At 55.5% G+C, this 22,314-nt stretch overlaps 11 protein-coding genes across 11 annotated transcripts in view; 5 read left to right on the top strand and 6 right to left on the bottom strand.

Annotated features, from left to right (window-relative positions):
* Positions 1 to 1,159: 1,159 nt before the first annotated feature.
* N656DRAFT_764946 (uncharacterized protein) lies at positions 1,160 to 2,918 on the bottom strand (the record flags this gene model as incomplete). Its single annotated transcript, XM_064813364.1, has 2 exons — positions 1,160 to 2,223; positions 2,285 to 2,918. 2 exons carry the CDS (start codon positions 2,916 to 2,918, stop codon positions 1,160 to 1,162), a joined length of 1,698 nt encoding a protein of 565 aa, XP_064675379.1.
* Positions 2,919 to 3,777: 859 nt separating this feature from the next.
* On the bottom strand, positions 3,778 to 5,305 carry N656DRAFT_62703 (uncharacterized protein). Its single transcript, XM_064810353.1, has one exon. The coding sequence runs from the start codon at positions 4,822 to 4,824 to the stop codon at positions 3,979 to 3,981; it is 846 nt and encodes a 281-aa protein (XP_064675378.1). The 5' UTR covers positions 4,825 to 5,305; the 3' UTR covers positions 3,778 to 3,978.
* N656DRAFT_699247 (uncharacterized protein) lies at positions 5,231 to 6,444 on the bottom strand (the record flags this gene model as incomplete). The annotated part of the gene is made up of 2 exons (XM_064810775.1): positions 5,231 to 6,349; positions 6,421 to 6,444. 2 exons carry the CDS (start codon positions 6,442 to 6,444, stop codon positions 5,231 to 5,233), a joined length of 1,143 nt encoding a protein of 380 aa, XP_064675377.1.
* A 561-nt stretch (positions 6,445 to 7,005) lies between these two features.
* Positions 7,006 to 11,404, top strand: N656DRAFT_744432 (uncharacterized protein). Its single transcript, XM_064812879.1, has 3 exons — positions 7,006 to 7,305; positions 7,381 to 10,823; positions 10,898 to 11,404. Exons 1-3 carry the CDS (start codon positions 7,297 to 7,299, stop codon positions 10,947 to 10,949), a joined length of 3,504 nt encoding a protein of 1,167 aa, XP_064675376.1. The 5' UTR covers positions 7,006 to 7,296; the 3' UTR covers positions 10,950 to 11,404.
* A 920-nt stretch (positions 11,405 to 12,324) lies between these two features.
* N656DRAFT_62653 (uncharacterized protein) lies at positions 12,325 to 13,373 on the top strand. Its single transcript, XM_064810350.1, has 2 exons — positions 12,325 to 12,557; positions 12,708 to 13,373. Exons 1-2 carry the CDS (start codon positions 12,521 to 12,523, stop codon positions 13,133 to 13,135), a joined length of 465 nt encoding a protein of 154 aa, XP_064675375.1. The 5' UTR covers positions 12,325 to 12,520; the 3' UTR covers positions 13,136 to 13,373.
* Positions 13,374 to 13,796: 423 nt separating this feature from the next.
* Positions 13,797 to 15,678, top strand: N656DRAFT_744429 (Di-copper centre-containing protein). Its single transcript, XM_064812878.1, has 5 exons — positions 13,797 to 14,426; positions 14,479 to 14,641; positions 14,701 to 14,787; positions 14,846 to 15,009; positions 15,073 to 15,678. The coding sequence occupies exons 1-5, from the start codon at positions 14,254 to 14,256 to the stop codon at positions 15,620 to 15,622; spliced, it is 1,137 nt and encodes a 378-aa protein (XP_064675374.1). The 5' UTR covers positions 13,797 to 14,253; the 3' UTR covers positions 15,623 to 15,678.
* Positions 15,679 to 16,092: 414 nt separating this feature from the next.
* Positions 16,093 to 17,490, bottom strand: N656DRAFT_786436 (DnaJ-domain-containing protein; the record flags this gene model as incomplete). Its single annotated transcript, XM_064816523.1, has 2 exons — positions 16,093 to 17,136; positions 17,194 to 17,490. 2 exons carry the CDS (start codon positions 17,488 to 17,490, stop codon positions 16,093 to 16,095), a joined length of 1,341 nt encoding a protein of 446 aa, XP_064675373.1.
* A 319-nt stretch (positions 17,491 to 17,809) lies between these two features.
* Positions 17,810 to 18,265, top strand: N656DRAFT_794233 (uncharacterized protein; the record flags this gene model as incomplete). The annotated part of the gene is made up of 3 exons (XM_064817251.1): positions 17,810 to 17,867; positions 17,925 to 18,098; positions 18,159 to 18,265. The coding sequence occupies 3 exons, from the start codon at positions 17,810 to 17,812 to the stop codon at positions 18,263 to 18,265; spliced, it is 339 nt and encodes a 112-aa protein (XP_064675372.1).
* Positions 18,266 to 18,295: 30 nt separating this feature from the next.
* N656DRAFT_774024 (uncharacterized protein) lies at positions 18,296 to 20,085 on the bottom strand. The gene has a single exon (XM_064814182.1). It carries the CDS (start codon positions 19,690 to 19,692, stop codon positions 18,514 to 18,516), a length of 1,179 nt encoding a protein of 392 aa, XP_064675371.1. The 5' UTR covers positions 19,693 to 20,085; the 3' UTR covers positions 18,296 to 18,513.
* Positions 20,086 to 20,239: 154 nt separating this feature from the next.
* Positions 20,240 to 21,966, top strand: N656DRAFT_774023 (sterol 24-C-methyltransferase). The gene is made up of 4 exons (XM_064814181.1): positions 20,240 to 20,652; positions 20,710 to 20,744; positions 20,816 to 21,137; positions 21,198 to 21,966. Exons 1-4 carry the CDS (start codon positions 20,299 to 20,301, stop codon positions 21,771 to 21,773), a joined length of 1,287 nt encoding a protein of 428 aa, XP_064675370.1. The 5' UTR covers positions 20,240 to 20,298; the 3' UTR covers positions 21,774 to 21,966.
* Positions 21,967 to 22,276: 310 nt separating this feature from the next.
* The window catches only part of N656DRAFT_774022 (uncharacterized protein), a 797-nt gene continuing 759 nt past the window's right edge, over positions 22,277 to 22,314 (bottom strand). Inside the window, exon 3 of the mRNA XM_064814180.1 lies at positions 22,277 to 22,307. The gene's annotated coding sequence lies outside the window, so the exon portion shown is untranslated. The remainder of the gene's footprint in view (positions 22,308 to 22,314) is intronic.

Raw genomic sequence — 22,314 nt, 5'->3', positions numbered from 1 at the left:
CATAGTTTGTTGAACAACGCGCTTGCGGTGGCAGCGCGGAGGGCTTTTGAGGTGCGGGAGAGGGACTTGAGGTCGTTCGTGCTCAGCTTTGGGTTTTCCCGTGTCAGTATCCGTAAGTATTGCCAGGACGGGATAGAGAGCTTGGGGAGAGTGACAAACTTGACGGAGGATTAAGTCAAAAAATCTCCCGTGGTAATGTTGCCCAAGACATGATTTCGCGGGATCATCACGGGGGTCGCGGCCGGGACTCTATTCGAAGGTTTAGTACTCGAACCGCGACAACCCGTGACACGTCGCAAATGTGCAGTGTTGAGAACCTGAAAAGGCACCCGTTTGATGTAAAGCCGACGGGATTTCTGTGACAAGTGACAAGCGCGTTCTGCGCGACAGTTCAACCCTGGTTTGTTTGTTACTTACTACATTAGGACTAGTCCTTCAATACCCTGACCCACCCATGGCACCCAGCCAGCGCCAAAGCTAACGCCTCAAACCCTAACCCACTGCTTCGTAGAACTTACCCATCTCCTCGATCTTGACTCTCTACGCTGTGCGCTCTACCCCTGGACAGAGCCTCAACCAGCAAATGCTTGGACTTCATTTCAGAGTGAAATCCCAACTGTAAGGAACCACGAACCCCAATCTATTAACTAACCTCCCTGAACTATTATTACGATACTCTAGAACGAAAGCACAAGTACGCAAGGAAATATCTGGTAATGAGCGTAAGTGTGTGGTCTCCAAAGTGAAACCACGTTCCCATCTTGCCCCCTTCCCCCCAAGTTCCCTCCTATTACTTCGTATCCCGATACCAAATAGAGCCAACGAGTCAAACAATCCTGCAGTGATGCCCACCAATCTAACCAGGCGCCATCCATACCCATTCAGCTCCTTTTTGTCTAACCTGCGCCATATGCCATCATAGCCATGGCAGTCCCAAACTCCCACTCTCCTCCAACCATCATAGCCACCACCAGTATCGAGTCATTATCATAACATGTTGCCAACCTGCTCCTAGAACGCCTCAACTCCAAAACTCCCAAACGCCGAATAAGCCTGCGCTCGCCCCCCTTTTTTTTCCTGCCAAACGCCATTCAGTTCAGTCGTCCATGCCAACCAGAAAACCCAGGATGACGGCCAGACCCCACTGAACCCAGGCTTACTAAAACAAGCTCAGAGACAGGGAGCTCCTCGAGGCGCGATCGCAGCCCCAAGCGCCGAAATCGAACCGGGCAGCCCTCGTCGGCTTCGGCGACAGAAACTCGCGTGTCTTCCTAGCAGAGAAGATGGGAGACACTGCACGCGACCGTGACAGTGGCCGTGGGGGCCCCGGATCCGTCCAGCCCCTGGAAGATCCGGGCTTCGACCATCTCGACGCGCGAGAGGGAGCCCGGAAATCGTCCATTTCCTCCTCCCCCATCACATCCGGCTCGGTAGTCAGAACTGGAGGCCCCTCTAGCAGCAAACACTGACCCGGGCCGCGCCATGCACGGTTCCGGTAAAGACTGGCGCACGGCGCAGGAGAAGGGTCCCTCGCGTACCGAAAAGGGGGAGGTGAGCGGCTCATGACCTGGAACCCAAAGTCCCTTCTCTCCCCGCGTGGGGGGAGGAGGCATGGGGAGGAAGTGCGAGGCGGCAAGTCCTCCGGCCGTAGGAGCCTCATGGGCTCGCCGACATCCGAGTAGTACTCGTCGCAGTCGCTGCCAATTCCCGAGACATAGGGAGATTCCCAGTCTTCCTGACGGCCGCACCAGACCTCGCAGAGCTCGGTGGCAACAGATTGACCGCCACGGTCCATTGTTGCCATGCTAGAACGGCTCACAATGGTTCTTGGGCGGAGACGCTGACGAGATCTTTCGCGTTGTCCCTCGACTTTCTCCCGGACTTTGTTGTCCCGGTCTTTGCTGCGCGATGAGGCAGCAGGAGCCTGTCTCAGACGACCGTGGTCGTCAAAGTTGTTGCTATTGTTGAAAGGATGCTCCTCGATTTCCTCGTCGGTTTCCTGGCTCCGATGGTGGCGCGGCTGCTTCTGGGACAAGTGAGTCCCCGCATGCTGTGGCCACGATGAAGAGTATTTTGGCTGGTGCGTGTCGGCCCAGACTGAGCTCCGAGCAATGACAGGAATCAGTTCCCCGTCCTGCTCATGGCCGTGTAGGCGAGCAGTAGGGGGGTTGACCCCCTTTGCATGGGGCTGCAAGTCTTCCACATCTGAGTCGAAGACTTCACCTATTGATACAAGTTAGCTGCCTCAGTGGCCTGCCTCAAGTTTTCGAGTGTCAGAACTTACCTTCGTGTTCTCTAGGAAAATTGAGCCGACGCCTGCGGTGTCCGGAGCGCCTGGAGCTTGCTTTGGGGGAGCCGTGAGACACCCGCAGAAGATGCTTGCCAGGTGATCTACCCCTGGAATCCGACGACGGCGAAACCCCTTCAACGTCCCCAGTGCGCAAGGTGTCAGAGGCAGAGAATCTCCTGGGGATCTTGTGCTCTTTCAGGAGGACCGATGGCCGCGGAGTCTCATCAGGGTATTCCTCAATGTAAGGTGACTGGGCTCGGTGGTATTTCTTCTCGACACCCTTCTTGTCGATTCTCTTCAGCTCCTTTTCGCCGCATTTCGAAGCCCCATCCGGTCCAGAGGGCCGCGGCTTGGGCCGGCGGCTTCTGTGACCTTGATCCTCTTCGGTGTCTGTATCGTCTTCGAAGACTGTGACTTCGCCGTCATCATCCCTCCGAGCGGCTCCACACACGCACTTGGCCGCCCCCCGTGGTTTCGCTTTGGGTGACTTCTTCTTGGGACCCCTTGGCTTGGCGTATTTCTTCTCGGCACACCTTTGGCTTTCATACACGTAGTCCACACCCTCACTGTCACCTGAATCGTAGTCGGTAGTAGTGGTGGTAGAGCTCGGATCGTCGAGGGTGTCCATATTGCCGAATCTTCTCTTGCAGCGCAGCTGCTACTCCTTGAGGAACGAGGAAAAGACTCTCAAACATTGGCGCAGCGGTTGTATGTGTGGAGATGGTTGGTTGTAATGATTCCGAGGTCGTTGAGCAACCAGGGCGAAAGATGACTGAAAATAAGAAAGGACGTCGCCGAGGTGAAGAGGGTGCAGGACATGAAATATCTACTATTAAGGAGGGCTGGCCCGACATGTGCCCTGCTGGCAACCACAGCCCAAGTGGCAACACATCAGGTCTGAGATCTCAAAGCTTTGCAAGAATCCAACGTTGCTAACGGATGAGTTTACAGGGCTACGAGACGTGTGTGGCATCAGTTGGCTTTGTGCCTCTGTATGGACCGCAGAGCCAGACCGAGGCAACCTGAAGCTGCGTGGCAGTTTTCTGTGAAAGAATTCCATGGATTCAGAAGGGAAGGAGCGAATGTCCACCGTCGACAACAAGGTAATATGCATGTCATTTGATTGGCAGAGTCCCACGACATAGCTGGCATCCACGTGGAGAATGGAACAGGCAACCTCGGCCGACAAAGCTCATTCCGATAGGCCGCTCAGATTCAGTGTGAAGAAAGCCGTGGTCTGTCGGACGCATGCCATCATCGTATGGAACTGACCTAAGCTAGTCCGCCGGCGGTTGGCACACCTGTTCGACGACGTGGCCCGGCCCAAGGACCGATTTACATCTTCGAAGTCAATATCTGGCATTCACAGAACTAAAACAGGATTCACTCAAACAAGCAAAGCGCTTACAAAGGAAAGTAATGATCGAATAGTAAGCTATCAATCTAGGTGTTCAAGGAAATTGATGAACGAATGTGGAAGTCGCTGATTGGTCTGAACGTAACTTGCACAACCTGACCTACCTTGCGTTGTCGGGCAGTTGTGACCTCTCAGCCTCCCACCTGCAGCCCAAACAGGAAACTTTGAAGCCCAAGAACACCCAAAGGTTGTGCTTTGGCTCAACTGGGATCCATTGGATAATCGCCCGAGCAGGGCTGTTATCTCAGCCGTACCTACCTACCTGACCTACCTAATAGTAGTAATACTGGTACTGGTACTGGTACTGGTAATCGCGATACGTCCCAGGATCCTCATGGTACGCACTGAAGACAGCATCTTCCTCAGGCTCAAGCCAGGGGTTTGGCACTGGTCTGCTCCTGGTGTGGCTCTCGCTATGGCGTCGCCCTCTTCGGTGGGCCCCCTGGAAAATATCCTGGAAAAAATCCTCGCAAAAGCTCTTGCGACGGCTTTCCCTTGGGCGGCTAGGCTCTCTTTGGCGGTTCTCCTTTGGGATGCTTTCCGTCGGGCGGCTGTCCTTTGACTCCTTTTGGGGGCTCTCCCTCGGGCGGCTGCGCTCCCTTGGGCGGCTCTTCCTCAAGACGTTCCTCGGGCGGCTAGGCTCCCTCTGGCGATTCTCCTTCTGGCGGCTCTCCCTTGAATTTCTCTCTTCTGGGCTGTCCTTGGGCCTGGGGCGGTCCTCTCCCGAGGTCTTGGGGCGGCGCTCCCTTGGGTGAGCGTCATTTCGGCTCTCCTGCTGATAGCCTTGGTAGTTTTGATTGGAGTCCGCTCGCCTATTGTAGTAATCTGGATGATAAGCCGGATGCGGAGCATTTGATGGATAGATCACGCCCCTGTATGGGTCGACCTTGCTAGCCCCGTTATGCATGGGACAGGCTCGATTGTGGCACGCATAGTATCGAGTAACATGGCGTTCCATGCACTGGAAAAGGCAGCTGCTTCCGCAAACAGTGCATCTGATCATCGTGTTTGGGTCAGGAGTGAGCCTCTCCCAGGCCACGGGCTTTCCTCCACATCCGCCAGAGCAACCGATGCCACACTTGGAGCATCCGTTGATCTGCGTCGAACTAGAAGCCATTGCTTATGCTCCACTTGTCAAAGATTTACACGATGTGAGAAACAGCGGACTGGTAGGCAAGATCGCCCCAGCGAGAATTTGTAGATTGTCAAGGTGTGCTCTAACCACCCAAGAACAACGGTAATGATCTCACAACGATACGTCAATGTAGAGCAACGTGATGAGAAAGACGAAAAGACGTGGATTTGTCGGGGCCTAGCCGAGCTTAATATACCGAGTCTATTGGGCTTGAGCGGCAATTTCGTGTTTGGACTTGAACTAGGACAATATCTTGTTCGTAGAGCGACCTTATTGTGAAAGGAACCAAGAGCCGGTGAACTTCACTGGTATCAGGATAGGGTGAAAGAATAAATGCGGAATGTTGTTTAGCCGAGACAAAGGAAACTAAGACCGCGCGCTAGCTCCGTTACTGCTTCTTTTTCCCTTTCTGCTTCCCGGATCCCTCAGCTCCCGAGCTGTGTGGATCGGCATCAGACAACTGCGAGTCCTTGTCAACCTCGACAAGGTCGCTTGAGCTTCTGCCCGCATCTTCATCTGTTGTCTCAGTCTTGACCCCAGCAGAATGCTCCCCTAAGACCTCTTGTACGATGCGCTTGCCCTCGTCCATCTCCCCGTTGACCGCACCGCAGGCCATGCACTTCCACATTCCCAACTCGGATAGCGTCTTTGTCCCTGGCGGTGCTTGCCCGTTCACGAGCCTGCAAGCGGAGCAGATCAGAACAATCCTGTTCTTCGCTGCCGTCTCGTCCTCTCCCAGGAGCGTGTCAAGGATGCGGTCGTACCAATGCGACTCGGCAGAAGGGGTCATGACGGCCGGCGGATAGTGCATGGATGGGGGAGGGTTCTTCCCGTCAAACGCATTCGGTGCAAACTCTGCCGACACATCCATATCGGGTTGTACCGGTTGAGGATGAGACGGCGTACCTCGCGCGCTCTGCGGTCTTGGCTGAGGGGGGCCAGGGCTAGAAGCAGGGCCCCACTGGATGTTCGCCGTGGGTGGTGGCGGCATGTTGGTACGTTGCGGCAATGATGCACGCTTTCCCCTCGTCTGATTCCCCTTTTCCCCAGGTCGTCCACCTTCATCCTCCTCTGCCTTCCCCTCCCCCTTCTTGTTCCTGCTCTCGGATCCACCGTACTTTTCCAGTAGCTCCAGGGTAGAATCGTACTTGGTCGCCTCTTTCAGCTTTTGTATTGTCTTGGCGCGCTCGGTTTGCTGGTCCTTGAGTCGCGCGCTCAAGCTCTGGATGCGGTAATCGAAGAAGGTAGTCGTCGCGGAGCGAGCCACAGAGATCAACACTGGCCCACCAGCCATGCCACTCCATTCAAAGGGGCCCATTTTCTTCCACCCAACCACCAGCATGAGCACGATGGCGTAGACCAGATATGCGAACCCGAGGTAGAGCGTGCATAGTAGCTTGACTCGTCTTGATCTTGACCGCGTCTGGTCGAGCTGGGTTTGGGTGGTTGCGATTTTGGCTGAAAGCGCCGAAAGCGCCTTCTCGAAAGAGGCCGGCGAGTTATCCTTCTGCAAGTGGTACATAATGTCAGTCGTTTGCGAAGCCTTGCAGATGCCAGTAACGGTGAGAAAGTACTTACGCCCCATGGCCAAAAGGAAACCATTTCTACTTGTGTTGTTTTGCTGGTGACTGTGCGATGGAAATTGCCTCCCGACGTTGTCCTGCCATTGAGAAATGGACTGGCGGACTTGAGGCAGTTGACAGTCGGTTGATGTGTGTCGTTTGCTTTGCGTCTGGCCTTTCAGCAAAGCAAGTGACCTCATTACCTTCTACAACGATATTTGGTCAATGAAGCTTTTGCACCGGGCCGTTGCGCGATGCATGACCCCGGGGCCCGAATCACTGACTTGCCATCATTTCCTCGGACCGTTATCAACTAGTACATAAAGTAGTTTACTGCATCATTTAACTGTGTTTAGCACCCAATTCGCGACAAGGAAACTAAATTCCGAGTCGCACTCATCTTAGGTTAGAATCGTTAGACTAAGATATTCGTGATTCCGTGTATATGCATATATCAAGTATGAAGACCCTGGTCGCCCACTGCTACCCCACACAAGTTGCAGCCTTACAGGGATCCAAGCCGCTGGGCCCTTCTTGGCAGAGCTGAGATCGAAGGCCGAAGTACGGATAGTTGGCTCCAAGACATGGGAGTGCTCCGAGACCCTGCGCCGCGGAACACTCGACACCAGCGACAAACCCAACAAAGGGGTGGTTATTCTCGATAGCACACACTATTCTGCTAAATCGTTCCCTCAGGCTAGGATTACCCAGCTGTCTCTTAGGATTGGCGAATTACCTATATTATTTTCGTGTGCTTCGTATGCTCCTGCTGTCGCTAACCGCAATCAACTAACCGCAACTGTAACTGCAACCGCAACCGGACTTTCCTACACCACGCCTAAACACCAATACCTACCAACTTCCCTTGCTTTATGTTGGGGCTCTCCTCGTCATGTTTCAGGTATGGGCGCGCGCTCCTTAATTTAAGCAGCCCGTTCTGCTGGTGCAGACCCCTAGCTTACTTCTGCCGTGACAGAGATTCAAGAGCGCAATCGACCGGTCCATCGCCGAAGAGCAGGCTAGACACAGGGCAAGCATTGAAGCGCAGAAGCAAGCGCCGGGCTCAGCCAACTCCGCCTCACGGCGATCACGATCTTCGAGCGGCGCAGGGACACAGTCACCGGCCCGGAGGCCTCGACCAACAAAAAAGGCCAGCGAAGACCTTACGACGAAGGACGCGAATGGCGACGGGGCTGCTAACCCCGACCCCGCGGTCTTTGAAGCTGCCTTTGTCATCGACGATGCCGACGAGACAGCTGACCCCTCAAGGGCAGCGACGCCGCCGTCACTAGACAAGGATTCAAAAACTGGAGATGCCGATAAGGATGCGGAGAAAAGTGCTGGCACTGCGCCGAGCAACGGCGTTGCTGACCCGCCGCCAAGTGAGGAAGGGAGAGAAGCCGGTGCTACCAACATAGGGCAAGCGGCCAAGATTTCCTTACCCGTTGTGCCCAACTTACCTCCAGAGGTACGGGCCCGTCTTCGGAAGCTTGAAAAGCTTGAAAAGACATACCCAGAGCTCCTGCGTTCCTACCGTATCGCTCATAGCCGAGCAACGTCGATCGAGCCGTTCGAAAGAGCACTCAAGGAGAACACGCCGCTCACCTCCATCAAGGACCCCGAAGCTCTGGTCGAGTACTTGAACCAAGTCAATCTGAGGAACGACATGGTGATGGAAGAGCTCAAGCGTGTCACAGCCGAAAAGGATGCCTACAAAAGGAAGGCGGACGACGCTGAAAAGGAGCTTGTCGTGCTGAAGGAGGAAGTTGCTGCGTTGAAGACAGCAAAATCCCCCAGCACGACGGGAGGGCATGAGAAAGATTCTGAGACCACGAGTGCAGAGGCAAGCGGTACTGCTGAAGCGCAGAAATCCCCTGTCTCGCGCGTGCTGGAAGTCTTCTCCCCCAAGCAGAAGCCATCGGAGCCTTCGGTTTCGCAGGACGCTGGCGACAAGGAAGACTTCTTCTCGTACGACAATGAAATACCACAGCTCCAAGCTGAACTTTCAAGGAAATCCGAAGAGGTGGAAAAGCTTCAGGGCGAAGTGCGGAACTTGAAGGATGAGCTATCTCTGGTAAAAGAGCACAGCGCTGGCCTTGTAGAGAGCCTGGAGAACGCCACCAGAGAACTCAGCGAGAGCAAGGATGCTGCCGCAGTCAAGGCTTCGTTTGAGACTCAACTTGAGGCTAGGAATACCGAGATCTCAGCCCTTACCGAACGGCTCGACAAGGCACATTCTAAGCTTAGGGACGTCGAGGCGCAGCTCGAGGAGGCTAAACGCGAAGCAGCGGAAGCAGCTAAGGATAATGCAACCCGGCTCACTGCTTCCATCTCTCGGAATGAGGAACTGGAAAGGGAGCTAAAGAGCGCGGACCAAGCCAAGTCTGCCCTGGACAAGAAGATCCAAGGCCTAGCGTCGGAGATTGAGCTGCTGAAAAAGGCCAATGCCGAAGCGGAATCCAGGGTCGACGAACTCAACAGGAAAATCCAACCCGCATCCACCTCGACCGCTGCTCCTACAGGAGTGGAGTCGACTCAAGAGAGTTCACCTGCCGCTGCCACCGCGAGCGGGTCTAAGAAGAAGAACAAGAAGAAGAAGAAGGGAGGCGCCTCAGCCATTTCTGCTTCCTCAGAGCCGACTCCAAGTGAAGCGTCAGTAGCGGCGGACCAAGCGCCACCTTCACCGCAACAAGGGCCGACAAGCGGGGAGCTGCAGGCCGAGTTAGATCGTCTCCTGGCAGAGCTAGCCGAGAAAAATGGCCGGATTGAGAGCTTGTCCAAGCAGCGCAAGACCGAGGAAGAACTCCGCGAGGAAATCGAAATTTTGCAGGAGAACCTGTTGACGATTGGCCAAGACCATGTCGAGGCACGGGAGAGGATCAAGGAACTAGAGGCCGAGAAGAAGGCGCTGAAGGAGCGCATTTCTGAGCTCGAAAAGGAGGTTGAGACTGCGGCCTCGGCAACCAGAAACAATTCCGCCCTGCAAAGCGAGCATGAATCGCTGAAGCAGGAGTTTGATAGTCTCAAGATGAAGTCGTCAACACTTCAATCCGACCTGGCCGCCGCGCAACAGCTAGCCCAGACTCGCTACAAGGATCTCACTGATTTGCGGGAGGTGCTCCAGAAGGCTCAGCCCGAGCTCAAGTCTCTTAGGCAGGACTCTGCAGCACTCAAGACGACACGAGAAGAGCTGGCTGCTAAGAGCACGGAACTACGCGAGCTGGAGAAGCGCGAGAAGGATCTAAAGTCGGAGCTCACGCGGGCTCAGCGGCTGGCATCCGACCGTGAGGCCGAGATCAAGTCGCTTCATGAGAAGGTCGCACAAGAGACAAACGCGCGACTACGGTTAGAAGACGAGAAGCGTGTGGCAGGCCGCGACCTTCGTCGTTCCGAAGCCGAAAAGATTGAGCTGTCAGCAAGAGAAGAAAAGGCCACGCGCGAGCTACAGCGCGTCCAAGAAGAGGCAGCCAAGTTGCGGCCTCGCATTAGGGAGCTTGAGGACGAAGCCGCCAAGCTAAAGAAGGAGCAGGACGTCCTCCGCGAGGAGATAGAATTCAAGACGAACCAGTACAGCAACGCGCAGAACCTCCTTAGCAGCATGCGAGACCAAACGGCCGAGCTAAGCATCCAGCTCAAAGAGAGCCAGTCACAGTGCGAGAGCCTCGACGAGGAGCTGGCCGAGGCACGCAAGATGCTCGGCGAGCGTACGCGCGAAGCCGAGACCATGCGCCGCTTGCTTGCTGACGTCGACGAGCGCGCCGACAACAAGGTGCGCGAGATGCGCGCAAAGATGGACGCGGCCATCGAGGAGCGCGATCGGCTGGAGGACGAGTCGAGCGCTCTCGCACGGCGCAAGGCGCGCGAGACGGAGGAGCTCAGGCAAAAGATCCGCGACCTGGAGCGCGAGGTGAAGGCGCTCGCAACCGAAAAGGATGACCTCGAGCACAAGGAGCGCGAATGGCGGAGGCGGCGCGAAGAGCTGGAAGCGTACGAGGAGAGGGCCGGGGCCGAGGTCACCGAGATGCGCACGACCGTGACCAACCTGCGGTCGACGCTGGATGCCTCCGAGCAGCAGGTCAGGGACTCGGAGAAGAAGAACGCCGAGCTCCGCAGGGCCCTGGACGATTACCGGCTGCGCTACGACAAGCTGGCCAAGGAGGCCAAGGCGTTGCAGGCCAAGCTTGTGTCGTCTCCGGCGGCCGTTGCGGTTGCGAGCCCCGGCCGGAGCTCAATGGACTCGACCCGCTCCGGCGGTACTAGTACTATGAGTGGCGCAGGACAGGGACAGGGACAAGGGAGTGGCAGCGGTCAGGACGCGATGTATCTGAAAACGATTTTGTTGCAGTTCTTGGAGCAGAAGGATAACAAGCTTCGAGCGCAGCTTGTGCCGGTCTTGGGGAAGTTGCTTAAGTTCGACAAGTAAGTTTCCTTCACTGCAGTTTGTCGCGGTTTTTTTTTGGGCTGTTGCTTACATGCGTCTTCTCCTCGTCTAGGTCGGACGAACAGAAATGGCTTGCTGCCATTCAGCATATTCACAACCGGTGACCCTTCCTTGCCTTTGGCTCTGGGAGTTCGAGGCTGCGGTGCTGTCTTCATGCATTGTACTGTACATACTGTTTACCCTTGCTTTGCAATGGCACTGGCATAGCTAGGCACGGGGGAGCTTTGGATTGGATCTGTAACATATAGATTTGCGTGCTGTGTCTTGGAAGGGTAGAGGCTTTGTGAGAGGCTTGAGGCACCGGGGTCGGAGGGTAATGGGGTGTCAAATGGATGAAATTCGGCCGCAGAATCTATTTCGTGCTACCCTCTCGCTTCTATGGCACTGGAAAGTGCAGGCATTCGCGGATGACTGGAGGTGGAGTGGTGCGTTAGATCTCCCTTCATGTCCCATCCGAGTCTTTTACGCAAGGTACCGTACGGTCCGTACGCCCTCATCACCCGCCCCGGGCCGTTGGATATATTCACACTCGACCAGCATCTCCACACATCCCCAGATGTCAGGCCCATTACATGTAGGTAGGCGAGAACCTCGAACGCAGCTGACGCGCCTAGAAGTCGAGGGCCCTGTCTGCTTCAGTTTGAACGCTACCTCCTTGGCGACTTCAGTTTCAAACATGGAGGACCGCATACATGGCGCCTCTGTGATCCACCGTGACAGCCCATCAAGGCGCCGCATACGGAGCATTTATAGAGAGTGGTTTCATCACCGTTAGTACTAAGCTTCCTTCATCCTGTTTAAAAAATCGCAGGGAAAGGCTCCGAGCGGATAATAGTCGACCGGGACCGGAGTCCGGGACAGCTGACAGCCTGGAGCAATGGGCATGATGGTGTACTTTGACGCAACCGAGGACGGCTGTACGACGACTGTAGAAGCTTCCCGGCTCAACTTATACATCGATAGCGAGGCTGCTCTGCTTGAAAACCGTCTCCAAGCTTCCCCACCATTGGCTTGCTCGTCGTTCGTCTACCGTCATCCGGTGAAGGCCGTTGTTGGGTTCTGGCAGCTTGGTCCGTTTCTACGACGCTGGAAGAGATGCGAATAATCTAAGAGGGCCGCAGCAGACATTGCATCTCTACTGATGTCTTTCTACCAGTATCTCTCGCTCTTCTTCAAGTCCCCTTGGCCACCTCCCAATTTCAGCACTTCACATTTCACAATTACCTTGGAAAGGCATTCTGAGGTCGAATCCTCTTCTTGGGACACCGTCAGGCCCAGATAGGGCTTGGTTCATCCTGATTATTGATCCCTACACGCACAATTTTGAAGAATAGCTTGTCTACCTATGCTCATTGATGTAGCCCATGATCCAGGCTAGGGCCTACAGCTTGGCGGAACTTCAGTCTTAGTTTTGACTATCATCCATCACGTTCTTTTTACCCTTTACTTATGCCACGTTTCCTAGGGTTTTCCCAATTCCTAGGTCTAGGCAGCACACCATGTCACCGTGTTGGTGGCCTGCGGCAAAACGAACGAAGCTTGGCGTCACAGTCATAAGTATGAATCATATCTCACGGGCACTCCTCAGGTGCACAGTTGAGGTTCGGCAGATGACCCGAACCAGATCTCAACTCTCCAGGTTCACCAGCCTGGGGGATGGAGCCTGGAGGCAACAATGCCCGGCCTGATTGTCGCCCAACTCACGAGTCAAGGTACTTGAGAGGAGAATTTTTGCGTACCTAAAGTAGGAAGGAACGAGTTAGGTCCTCCGTGGATGCTGGCTCGGGTACATACTACATACGTACCATACCCTATGCGCTTTCCGGCAAGAGCGGTGAGCCACTAACACTTTAGGAATATAGAGCCAGATATTGTTCATCACGTCATTCCTTCCTCTGAGCAATTTCGACCTTTTTCTCATTGGATTCTCTGTAAGAGACACTGTCGTGGGGTCGTCCAGCAGCACTCCTCCAGGCCAGTGTCAGCGCCCTGGAAGCCGAAGTTGAACAAGAACCACAACCCTCATCTCTTCTTTTCAGGAAGGTTCCGGAGACCGACTACATGGATTTCGTCGGTTTCAGCATCAAGAGAACATGCGACTCGGCGGTCCATGGCGTCTGTCTACACATGGGCTATTGGTCTGGCATCTCGGCGGTGTTATCATTCTGACCTGGCCCCTTCAGATTGGATTCCACACTTAATGTTTTGCCCAGGCAATTTCTGCGTTGAGTTGGCTTTCTCACGGCCAGGAAGCAAGGTCACAAGCCAACCACAACCCATCAAATTCTAAGCAGATGAACCGTGGGCAACTCAGACAACAGCCGAACATTTCTTTCGCCAAGTGCGCACAAAACGACGGAATAGATGGGGTTGCCACCATGTGGGCACAACGTGACGAAGATGAAAAGTGAGTTGGCGACAGTGCAACTCGGCCACACTCAACTCGCATTCCTCCAATCTTCTAAGGCATACAAGGGATGTCAGCACATGGGGGCCATGGGAAACCAGGCTCACTAGCACTCCATTTGTCCCGGACCAGTCGCAATTCTGTGGGTGATGTGTCACGGCGTAGCCGAGCACGCGCCCAGAGTTTAAATACAGCTCAGAGCAATGGTGTAATGCACGCTTAAATCAAAAGACAAATCACCGGCGAGGGCTCATATTGGCACGGGCGAACCGGCTGCGGGGAGAGACAGCTTTACCCCAGAAAAATTATACGGGTATTTACCCCAGATTTGCCAGCGGACGGGTTATATTGCCAGGGCAATGATCCGGACCAGTCGGCAGCATTGCGGCCTACACTCTCCCACCGAGCTGGATACCAGACGACAAACAGTCCTCGCCTCGCCGGGTGCTCTCGTTTCATCGTCATGTCAATACCTACACAAGCCCAGTACTGCCGGACACCCAAGCCTGCCAGTGGGCCCGGCGTATAGTGGCTGACTATTTTGAGCTTGTCGGGCTCCAGTCGGACGGCTGAGAGCCGGCTGGATGCTTCGATCAATAAGTGAGAGACGGAAGTAACTCTGCCATTTGGATGGGTAGGTAGGTACTTACCCATCAGGGCCTTGCCTTACACGACAGTTCGCTCACTGCCGTTAGGTTTGCCGGGATCCGAGAAGTTTGGCAGGTGAAGGTTGCAATAATCATTGTTGGGCTTGGATCCTTGTTTATACTGCCCCTTTTCGGATTCCACTATACTACGACCAAGAAATCTATAACGGACCCGAGGTGCCGATTGGTCTATCCGGAAAGGAAAGAATGGAAGCTTCCGGAGAAGCCAGAGGGATGAGAGGGAAAAGAGACGGAAAATCGAACAATGGTATAATAAGGTGACATCCCCGTGCATTATTTGCCAGAAACCTCTTTGTCGAGCAAGGCTTCTAGATCGTTGCGACGTTGCCCATCATGACCCGCCTCTCTCTGGTTGCGCTACTTGCCGTGCCATGGCTGCTGCTCACGGGCCTCGTGTTTGGTGATGCGGTGGCAGACCTTGAGAAGAAGGGCAGGCCCAGCATCGACGCCCAGATAGCCAAGTCGAGGACATGTACCAAGGACAAGCTGCAGGTCCGCCGGGAATGGTGAGCCTTTGCCTCTCCAGTGACCGATTCCCAAGGACTAACACCATGACAGGGGGGACATCTCGGCTGCCGAGAAGAAGGCCTACATCGCTGCTGTCCTGTGCACCATGGAGAAGCCGTCCAAGCTGGATCAGACGAGGTACCCGGGGGCCAAGACACGATATGACGACTTTGTGGCCGTCCACATGAACCAGACTCTCAATATCCACGGCACCGTCAGCGATCCCTCCACGCTTCAATCACCTTCTGTTGGCATACACTAACCCCGTCACAGGGAAGCTTCCTTTCCTGGCACCGCTTCTACACATGGTCCTTCGAAAGGGTCCTCCGAGAAGAGTGTGGCTACACCGGTACCCAGCCGGTAAGCACCCGTCCAGACCACTACCTATCCACCATAAAACTAACCACACTTGAACCAGTACTGGAACTGGGGCCGCTGGGCTGCCGACCCGGAGAAGTCTCCCATCTTCGACGGCAGCGATACCTCCATGAGCGGCAACGGCAAAAAGATCCAGCACCGCGCCTCGGCCTTTGCGCCGGCCGGCAACGGCGGCGGATGTGTCGAGACAGGGCCGTTCAAAAAGTTCGTCACCCTGCCCCTATCCTGTCCCTCCACCTTGCGGAGGTGCTAACCTAAACAAAACAGCATGACAGTCCGCCTGGGCCCCGTCTCCCCCGCCGTGGACCCCGCCCCGCCCCGCAACCCCCGCGCCGACGGGTACGGCGACAACCCGCGCTGCCTGCGGCGTGACATCTCCAACTACCTCTCCAGCCGGTACACGCGCACCGAGGACATCGTGAGCCTGATCACCACCAGCCGGGACATCGCCACCTTCCAGAATGTGATGCAAGGCGGCGGATTCGGGTTTGGCGGGGCGGCGGGCGGCATCGGCGTGCACGCGGGCGGGCATTTCACCATTGCGGGCGACCCCGCGGGCGACTTCTACACGAGCCCCAACGACCCGGCCTTTTGGCTGCACCATGCCATGATTGATCGTACATGGACTATCTGGCAGAGCCAGGACCTCGCGGCGAGGACAAATGTCATTGCGGGGGGCACGTCGATGATGGGGTTTGGTGGGCGGATGCAGTCACTTGATGATTTGGTTGATTTGGGGGTTGTGGGGGATAAGGTGTACAAGATTAGGGATTTGGTCAGTGTGGTTGATGGGCCCTTTTGCTATGTTTATGAGTGAGTGAGTTGTGGAAGATGTCTGGGTAGGGTATGTCCCTACGGAGTAGCTGTTGAGGGGGTTGGAAGGGCAAAGTTGGTTTTGTGTGCTGTGCGGTCAGTCGTGTAGTGAGTCTGTAGTCAGTCTTCTGTAAATAACCCCGAGCCGTTTTGCGAGTGAGAAATGACGGCAGGTAGGGTGGTGCTAGAATGACAAATGGTGAGCTTGCCTTGGGGGTCCGTTCCAGAACCCCTGGACTCTGGGGTCCTAAGGCCTTTAGGAATTAGGAGGCACTTCTCTTCTACCCCCACTTCTCTCCTGGCTGCAATGGCACATTTCCATGACACTCGCATCTGTTACGGACTTTTACCTCGCAACTCATAACCCCTGGTAGGATAGCTGTCTCACTCTCAGCGGCTCAACAGATAACCCCTGTCTATTGGATGTAGTACCTCAATGATCACTCGCTGTCCCAATGCATTTTCCACATCCCATCATGCAACAAGCGTCTTGACCTCACCCGCCTTCAACTTCCCAGCAGCAACAAGCCGCTCAACCTCTTCCTTCCAGACACCCTTGATCTCGTCGGCCACCTTCAAACCATTGAGCTTACCAGCCAGAGCGGCAATCTCGTCGGCATCGATCTTGGACTGCACCAGTTCGACATCGCCCAGGACAGCATCGATGGTCGCCGCTGGGGCGTCGCCCTCAACAAAGTAGTTTGCGTCCTTGACCGACCCGCGCAGAACACGCTTGTTCTTCTTGACGGCGTTCTTGGCTGCCTCCTTGGCCTTCTTATTCGCCTCTCTCTCGGCCTTTGCCTTTTCCTCAGCCTCCTTGGCGGCCTTTTCCTCGGCCTCCTTCTTCAGCCGGGCCTCCTCGGCCGCCTTCTTCTCGGCCGCCTCGCGCTCGAGCCGCTTCTTGTTCTTGGCCGCGTTGGCCTCCTGCCGGAAGCGCTTGATGCGCTCATCCCCCGCCGAGCAGTCGTCGAGCAGCTTGCGCAGACGCGCATTGTCCTCGGCCTTCTTCTTCTTGCGCGCGTTGGCGTTCTTGCGCTCCATGTGCCGCTTCTGGTCGCGGTTCTCGTTGTCGTCCGGCACGTCCTCGTCCAGGTACTCAAACGTCCGCCAGCTGTCAAAGTTGTACCAGAAGTTGTAGAAGTTTTCTACCTCCTCTTTTGTTGAGTTCTCGTCGCCAAATGACGGCACAGGGTGTACCTTGCTGAAGCGGGCTTCCGACTTGAATACATTGCCCCAGAGCTTGTAGTAGTTGCCCTTGGCCAACTGCTTCTTGGTCGGCGGGTCGACGTTGGCCTCCTCGTCGACCGAGTCGAACTGTCGACGCTTGACGGGATCCAGCAGAACCTCGGTGGCCTTCTGGATGCACTTGAAGAAGTTGTCATCGTCGGCGCGGCCTGCAGCAGCTTTCTTGTCGGGGTGGTGCTTTAGCACCTTCTTCCGGTGCGCACGCTTAATCTGCTCCTCGGTCGCCTTGTACCGGTATTTGGAAAGCCCCAGCACCTTATAGTGGTCTTGCGTCTAGGTAGGGGGTTAGCGGCAGAACAGGTAACAAATTTGGGGGCGTTGCCGACAAACCTTCCAGTCCTTGGCATCCCGCTGAAGCATGATGGGGTCTTCGGGCTCGCTGATCTCGCTGTCGTTGTCCTCTTCGACCTTCTTGGCGCGCTCCTGGGCCTGTATCCGGTCATCTTCGGAAAAGGTGCGCTTGTGCCGGGCGCGGCGGGCGTGAGCGAGGAAGTGAGGGCCGATAGGTTCCAGAGTGCGCTGCGTCGCCCCATCCTGAGTGATCTTTCCGACCGGCTTGAAGTCCTTCTCGGCTTCCCAGCCCTCAGGGAGGGCAGGCAATGGTAGCGGTACCACAATGGGTGCCATTGTGTCGTCTAGGTTCCGATATGCTGAAGAAAATAGTAAGAAAGTTCTTTGGAGGGGCAGGTTTCGGATGGTCCAGATTCCAGAATATTTTTTTCGAACTGAATCCGTCTCCACTTTGTTTTGGTTTTAACCAATGAACAGCCAAAACCAGCACAAGGCTGGCACATCGACCTCGCCTTCAAGTCCCGGTCCCGAGCATCTTATATCAAACCCTCGACCGTTTTGCGCCGAGAACCCATCCACGTCAATTTACTTCGCTGCCTTTGCACCTGAACCGAGGAATCGAACAACTTGCAAATCAATACAGAGAATTTCCTAAATGGCGGCCCTGCAGGCATACAAAAATCTTCTGCGCGCAAGCAGGATAGCCTTTGAAGGTTAAACAGCCCAGTCCAACACCCCACACGCAGTGTCAACTAACAGGGCAAAATCAGGCGATACGAGGATGCTCGATGCCGCGAGGCAACAGATTCGCCGGGAATTCCGGGAGAAAGCCTCGCTGTCACCTTCAGATCCGACAGTGCAGCCGGCAATTCAACACGCCGAGGAAGTTGCCAGTTTTTTGAAGACAAACCTCGTTCAGGGGAGACGGGAAGGGGATAAGTACAGTGAGTGCGCCAGCTCTTTCCTCTTTTGGCTGGACATGTTGCTCACCGCTCTTGACCTAGAACTCCGGATCCACCAATACACGGAACGAGGCGACAATGACAGCATCAAGCTCGGAAATAAGAACATCACAGTCGACGGTGGAGTGAAGTGCTGCTCGGAGAGGTAGCAGCAAGCCGCAATAATAGCGACCTTGTCGGGAGATGGACGACGAGATGTCATTAGCTAAGGCAGGCATAAGGTTTGAAAGCCTGCCGTGTACTGTATAGCCGTCTATGATACCCCTCGATGTAACACTAGAACATAACATGATTCTCCCCGAGCCATGACAATGCGCCAGACAAACATATTTTGTGACCATTTCCCAACCCAGGCCTCCCAAACGCCGCGCCAACAAGCAGATACCTCATGATGGTTTCAGTTTCCAGACAGACTGGCATATTGTACATCGGCCGCGCCAGGCGGTGCAGCAACAGCCAGATTAGACAGGTCGTCTTGCCCGGCAGCAGCTGCACCCGCGCCCTGCGCACTACCGTCCTGTAAAGCCTTCTGCTGCGGCCCCCCTCTCCGTCTAGCCTCGGGGAAAGCAGACCGGCCGTCGCGCAACATTTCCGCCCGCTCCTCCTTGTCCATCGTCCCAATCGGCTTGGGCACGCTCCACCGGATCCGTAATGGGCAACCCGCGATGACAGCCCGCCCCTTACACTCGGCCGCAGCCTTCTCGGCTCCCTCTCGGGTCTCGTAGTTGACAAACGCGCAGTGCGTCATGTGCGAAACCACGAGCGACCGGATCTTGCCAAACACCTTGAAGAAGTCGCGAATCTTGTGCTCGGGGAGGTCGTCTTCGATTCCCGTGACAAACAGTGACATGATGTTGCGATCCGCGGGGGGCAACCAATCTTTCGGTCCTGGCGGCGGCGCGCTCGCTCCAAGTGGTCCTCTCCTCGCACCACCGCCAGGTCTCGCGCCCGCCGCGGCTGCCGCCCTCGAGTCCCTCGTCCTTATCGGGCCGACGCCACCCAGTCCGGCACCCACAGCCGGGTTCCCTCCAGTCGCGCTGCCACTCCCACTCCCAGAAGATGGAACCACATTCCCCTCCGAATCCACCTCCCGCCCCTTCCTAAAGTACGGCTTGCTCTGCGCGAGGCGGCGGAGCAGCTCCCTGGCCTTCTCATCACTCTTCTCGTACTCTTCCACTCCGGCACGGCCCTCCTCAATAGCTCTCTCATTGTTCTGGGCGAAATACTCGCGGTTGATCTCGCTTTGCGGGCCGGGGGCGATCAGCTCGAGCGCCTTGTCGCGGATGACGATGGGCAGGCCGAACTGCAGGTCCATGATGCAGCACTGGCAGGCGTTTTTGAGTCGCGCGCACGTCAGGCAGATGTTTGTGCGGCGCTTGCGCCCGTGCGCGCGCCCGTCCCCGGACCAGCTGAAGACGGTGAAGGGCCGCGTGCACAGCTTGCACTCGGCGCCGTAGTCCTCTTTGAGCATCTTGACGTAGGGGTTCGAGGGCAGGCAGTTTTCGCAGACTGAGGGGAAATCGGTCGATTCCCACCCGGAGCGGTTCAGGTCTTGTTTGATTTGGGGTGGCGGCATTTTCCGATGGGGTTGTGTTTGTGGTGGTGGTTTCGGTTCGAGGCTCTGATCTGATGGTTTGCTTTGCGAAGGGACGTGGGGTGAGTGGTGAGGATTCTCGACGGGGCGATAGCCGAGAGCTTTCTGTGGCTTGTGACTTGATAAGCTTATCTGTCGCCACTGAAGGTACGTTGACTGTGGCTGGGTATGTGGTCCGATCGTTTCTTATTCGTATTCGTTCCAGTCTTCTCCCGCCGAACCACTTCGTCGCAACAAATGACAAATTATCGGAATGCCAGAGAGACAATGTTCCTGTGAGGTATGCCTGTTCTGTGGAGCACAAATTCAATTTCGTCAATGTCGTTGGCTCTTAAATGTTGTATTCGAATTCGCGTCGACCGATCACCGCCTCTCTCGAATTCGGATTTGTAGCGGGCAGAAAGCAAATGCCAATGCCGAGTTCATGGTCGAGTGTTATTGGTCGCTTGGGTCCGGTTCCTGGATCGAGATGCACATAAGTGGGGCTTGGCATGGAGCTTCCCGCCCCGCTTCACCAATTGGCCTAACATTAGCGTCTGTTTAACAGAACCCCTTGTCCTTAGGTAGGCCTATAATTAATAGGGGGCGATGGACATTTTTTTCCGCAGAAAGCAGATTGTTCGACGGCCAACCCTCAATTCTGTTGTCGCACCTTTGAAAGCCCGTTTTCTTGACTCTCGTACCAGTAACTCGGTTCTCGGTTTCTTCAGTTTCAACAAGCTCACCATGGTTTCGTCAAAGCCGGTCGTCCCCTTAGAGAAGGAGGACCATGCGCGGGATGCTGCGTTTATGAAGGCCCTGCACGGCAAGTCCACCGACGCCGCTGGTGGCTTCGCCGCTATGCTTTCCAAGGACAAGAACGCGAAGCAAGTCGCTGTAGACGAGTACTTCAAGCACTTTGACAACAAGCGCGCAGAAACCGAGACCGACGCCGACAGAGAGGTAGGTCCGCCGACACAATGCCTGGCACAATAGCACATGCTCACAGAAGCAAAAAAGGCTCGGACAAAGGAGTACGCCAGTCTGACAAGGCAGTAAGTCACAAGTCTAATTCTGTCGCCGTCTAATATGTCGAGCGCTCCGCTCACCTTATGTCGTCGCATAGTTACTACAACCTCGCAACCGATCTGTACGAGTATGGCTGGGGCCAAAGTTTTCACTTCTGCCGGTACTCGATTGGCGAGAGCTTCTACCAGGCCATTGCCCGCCACGAACACTACCTCGCCATGAAGACTGGCATTCAGGCCGGCATGAAGGTTCTTGATGTTGGCTGCGGTGTCGGCGGGCCGGCCAGGGAAATCGCAAAGTTCACAGATGCTCATATCACCGGCCTCAACAACAACGACTACCAAATCGAGCGTGCCACACGCTATGCCGCGAAGGAGGGTCTCTCCGGCCAGCTCAAGTTCGTCAAGGGTGACTTCATGGTACGGTAACCCACCCACAGGGTCGACCAGAGCATACGAGCCACGCTAACCTCTGAACAGCAAATGTCTTTCCCCGACAACTCATTCGACGCCGTCTACGCCATCGAGGCCACTGTCCACGCCCCCAAGCTTGTCGGCGTGTACAGCGAGATCTACCGGGTACTCAAGCCCGGCGGCACCTTCGGCGTGTACGAGTGGTTGATGACGGACAAATACGACAACAACAACCTGGAGCACCGCGACATCCGCCTCGCAATCGAAGAGGGCAATGGCATCTCCAACATGGTGACCATCTCCGAGGGTCTCGCGGCCATCAAGGAAGCCGGGTTTGAGCTGCTCCACCACGAGGATCTGGCCAAGCGCGACGACCCGATCCCCTGGTACTGGGGCATTGCTGGCGAGGTCAAGTACATGCAGTCATACTGGGATCTCTTCACAGTACTGCGGATGACGCATGCGGGCCGGACAGCTGTGCATCACTTCACCGGCTTGCTCGAGACGATCGGTCTCGCGCCCAAGGGCACCAAGAAGACGGCCGACGCGCTCGCCAAGGGAGCCGACGGTCTCGTTGCCGGCGCGAAGAAGGACCTTTTCACACCCATGTACCTTATGGTCGCCCGCAAGCCGGCGAATTAAGCGGCCTGAGAGGGAATTTTTGCATACAGCATGAGAGATGACGGGGAGACGGCGTAGTCATCAGGACGGGCCATAGAATTAGTACTAATATTGTCTAATAGCTCGGGGGGTAGAGGGCTTTCATTGAGTCAAACTCAATCCCCGGCCCAACAGTCACGTATACCCTATAATGAATTCGATTCCTGTTGCATTCTATTACTCCTTAGCAACCTCAGACCAACTGCATTGTGATCCCAATCGCCACCATCCATCTGCCTTGTCCGCGTCCGAAGCTCTTTCCCTCCTCACATCCAAACAAGACGAAAAGAAAAGAAAACTGCCCCTGGCGACGTGCTCTCTTGCTGGTAGAGGTGGTGGCCGCCAACCTGGCGACGACGAGAATGAAAAACACAGGGTAGGTCGGTACCATACAGCAGAGGAAGACGAACTAACCGCGCCCGCGAAAAAGCGTCGCAATGTAACCTTTCCCTTGGTGGTTACACCGAGAAGGAGAGCGACGACGAGGGGGAGAGCGACGACGAGGGGGAGAGCGACGACGAGG

This window comes from Canariomyces notabilis, assembly GCF_033297395.1.
Source record: "Canariomyces notabilis strain CBS 508.74 unplaced genomic scaffold N656scaffold_1, whole genome shotgun sequence".
Lineage (NCBI taxonomy): Eukaryota > Fungi > Ascomycota > Sordariomycetes > Sordariales > Chaetomiaceae > Canariomyces > Canariomyces notabilis.
This window is presented reverse-complemented; position numbering and strand designations above follow the sequence as displayed.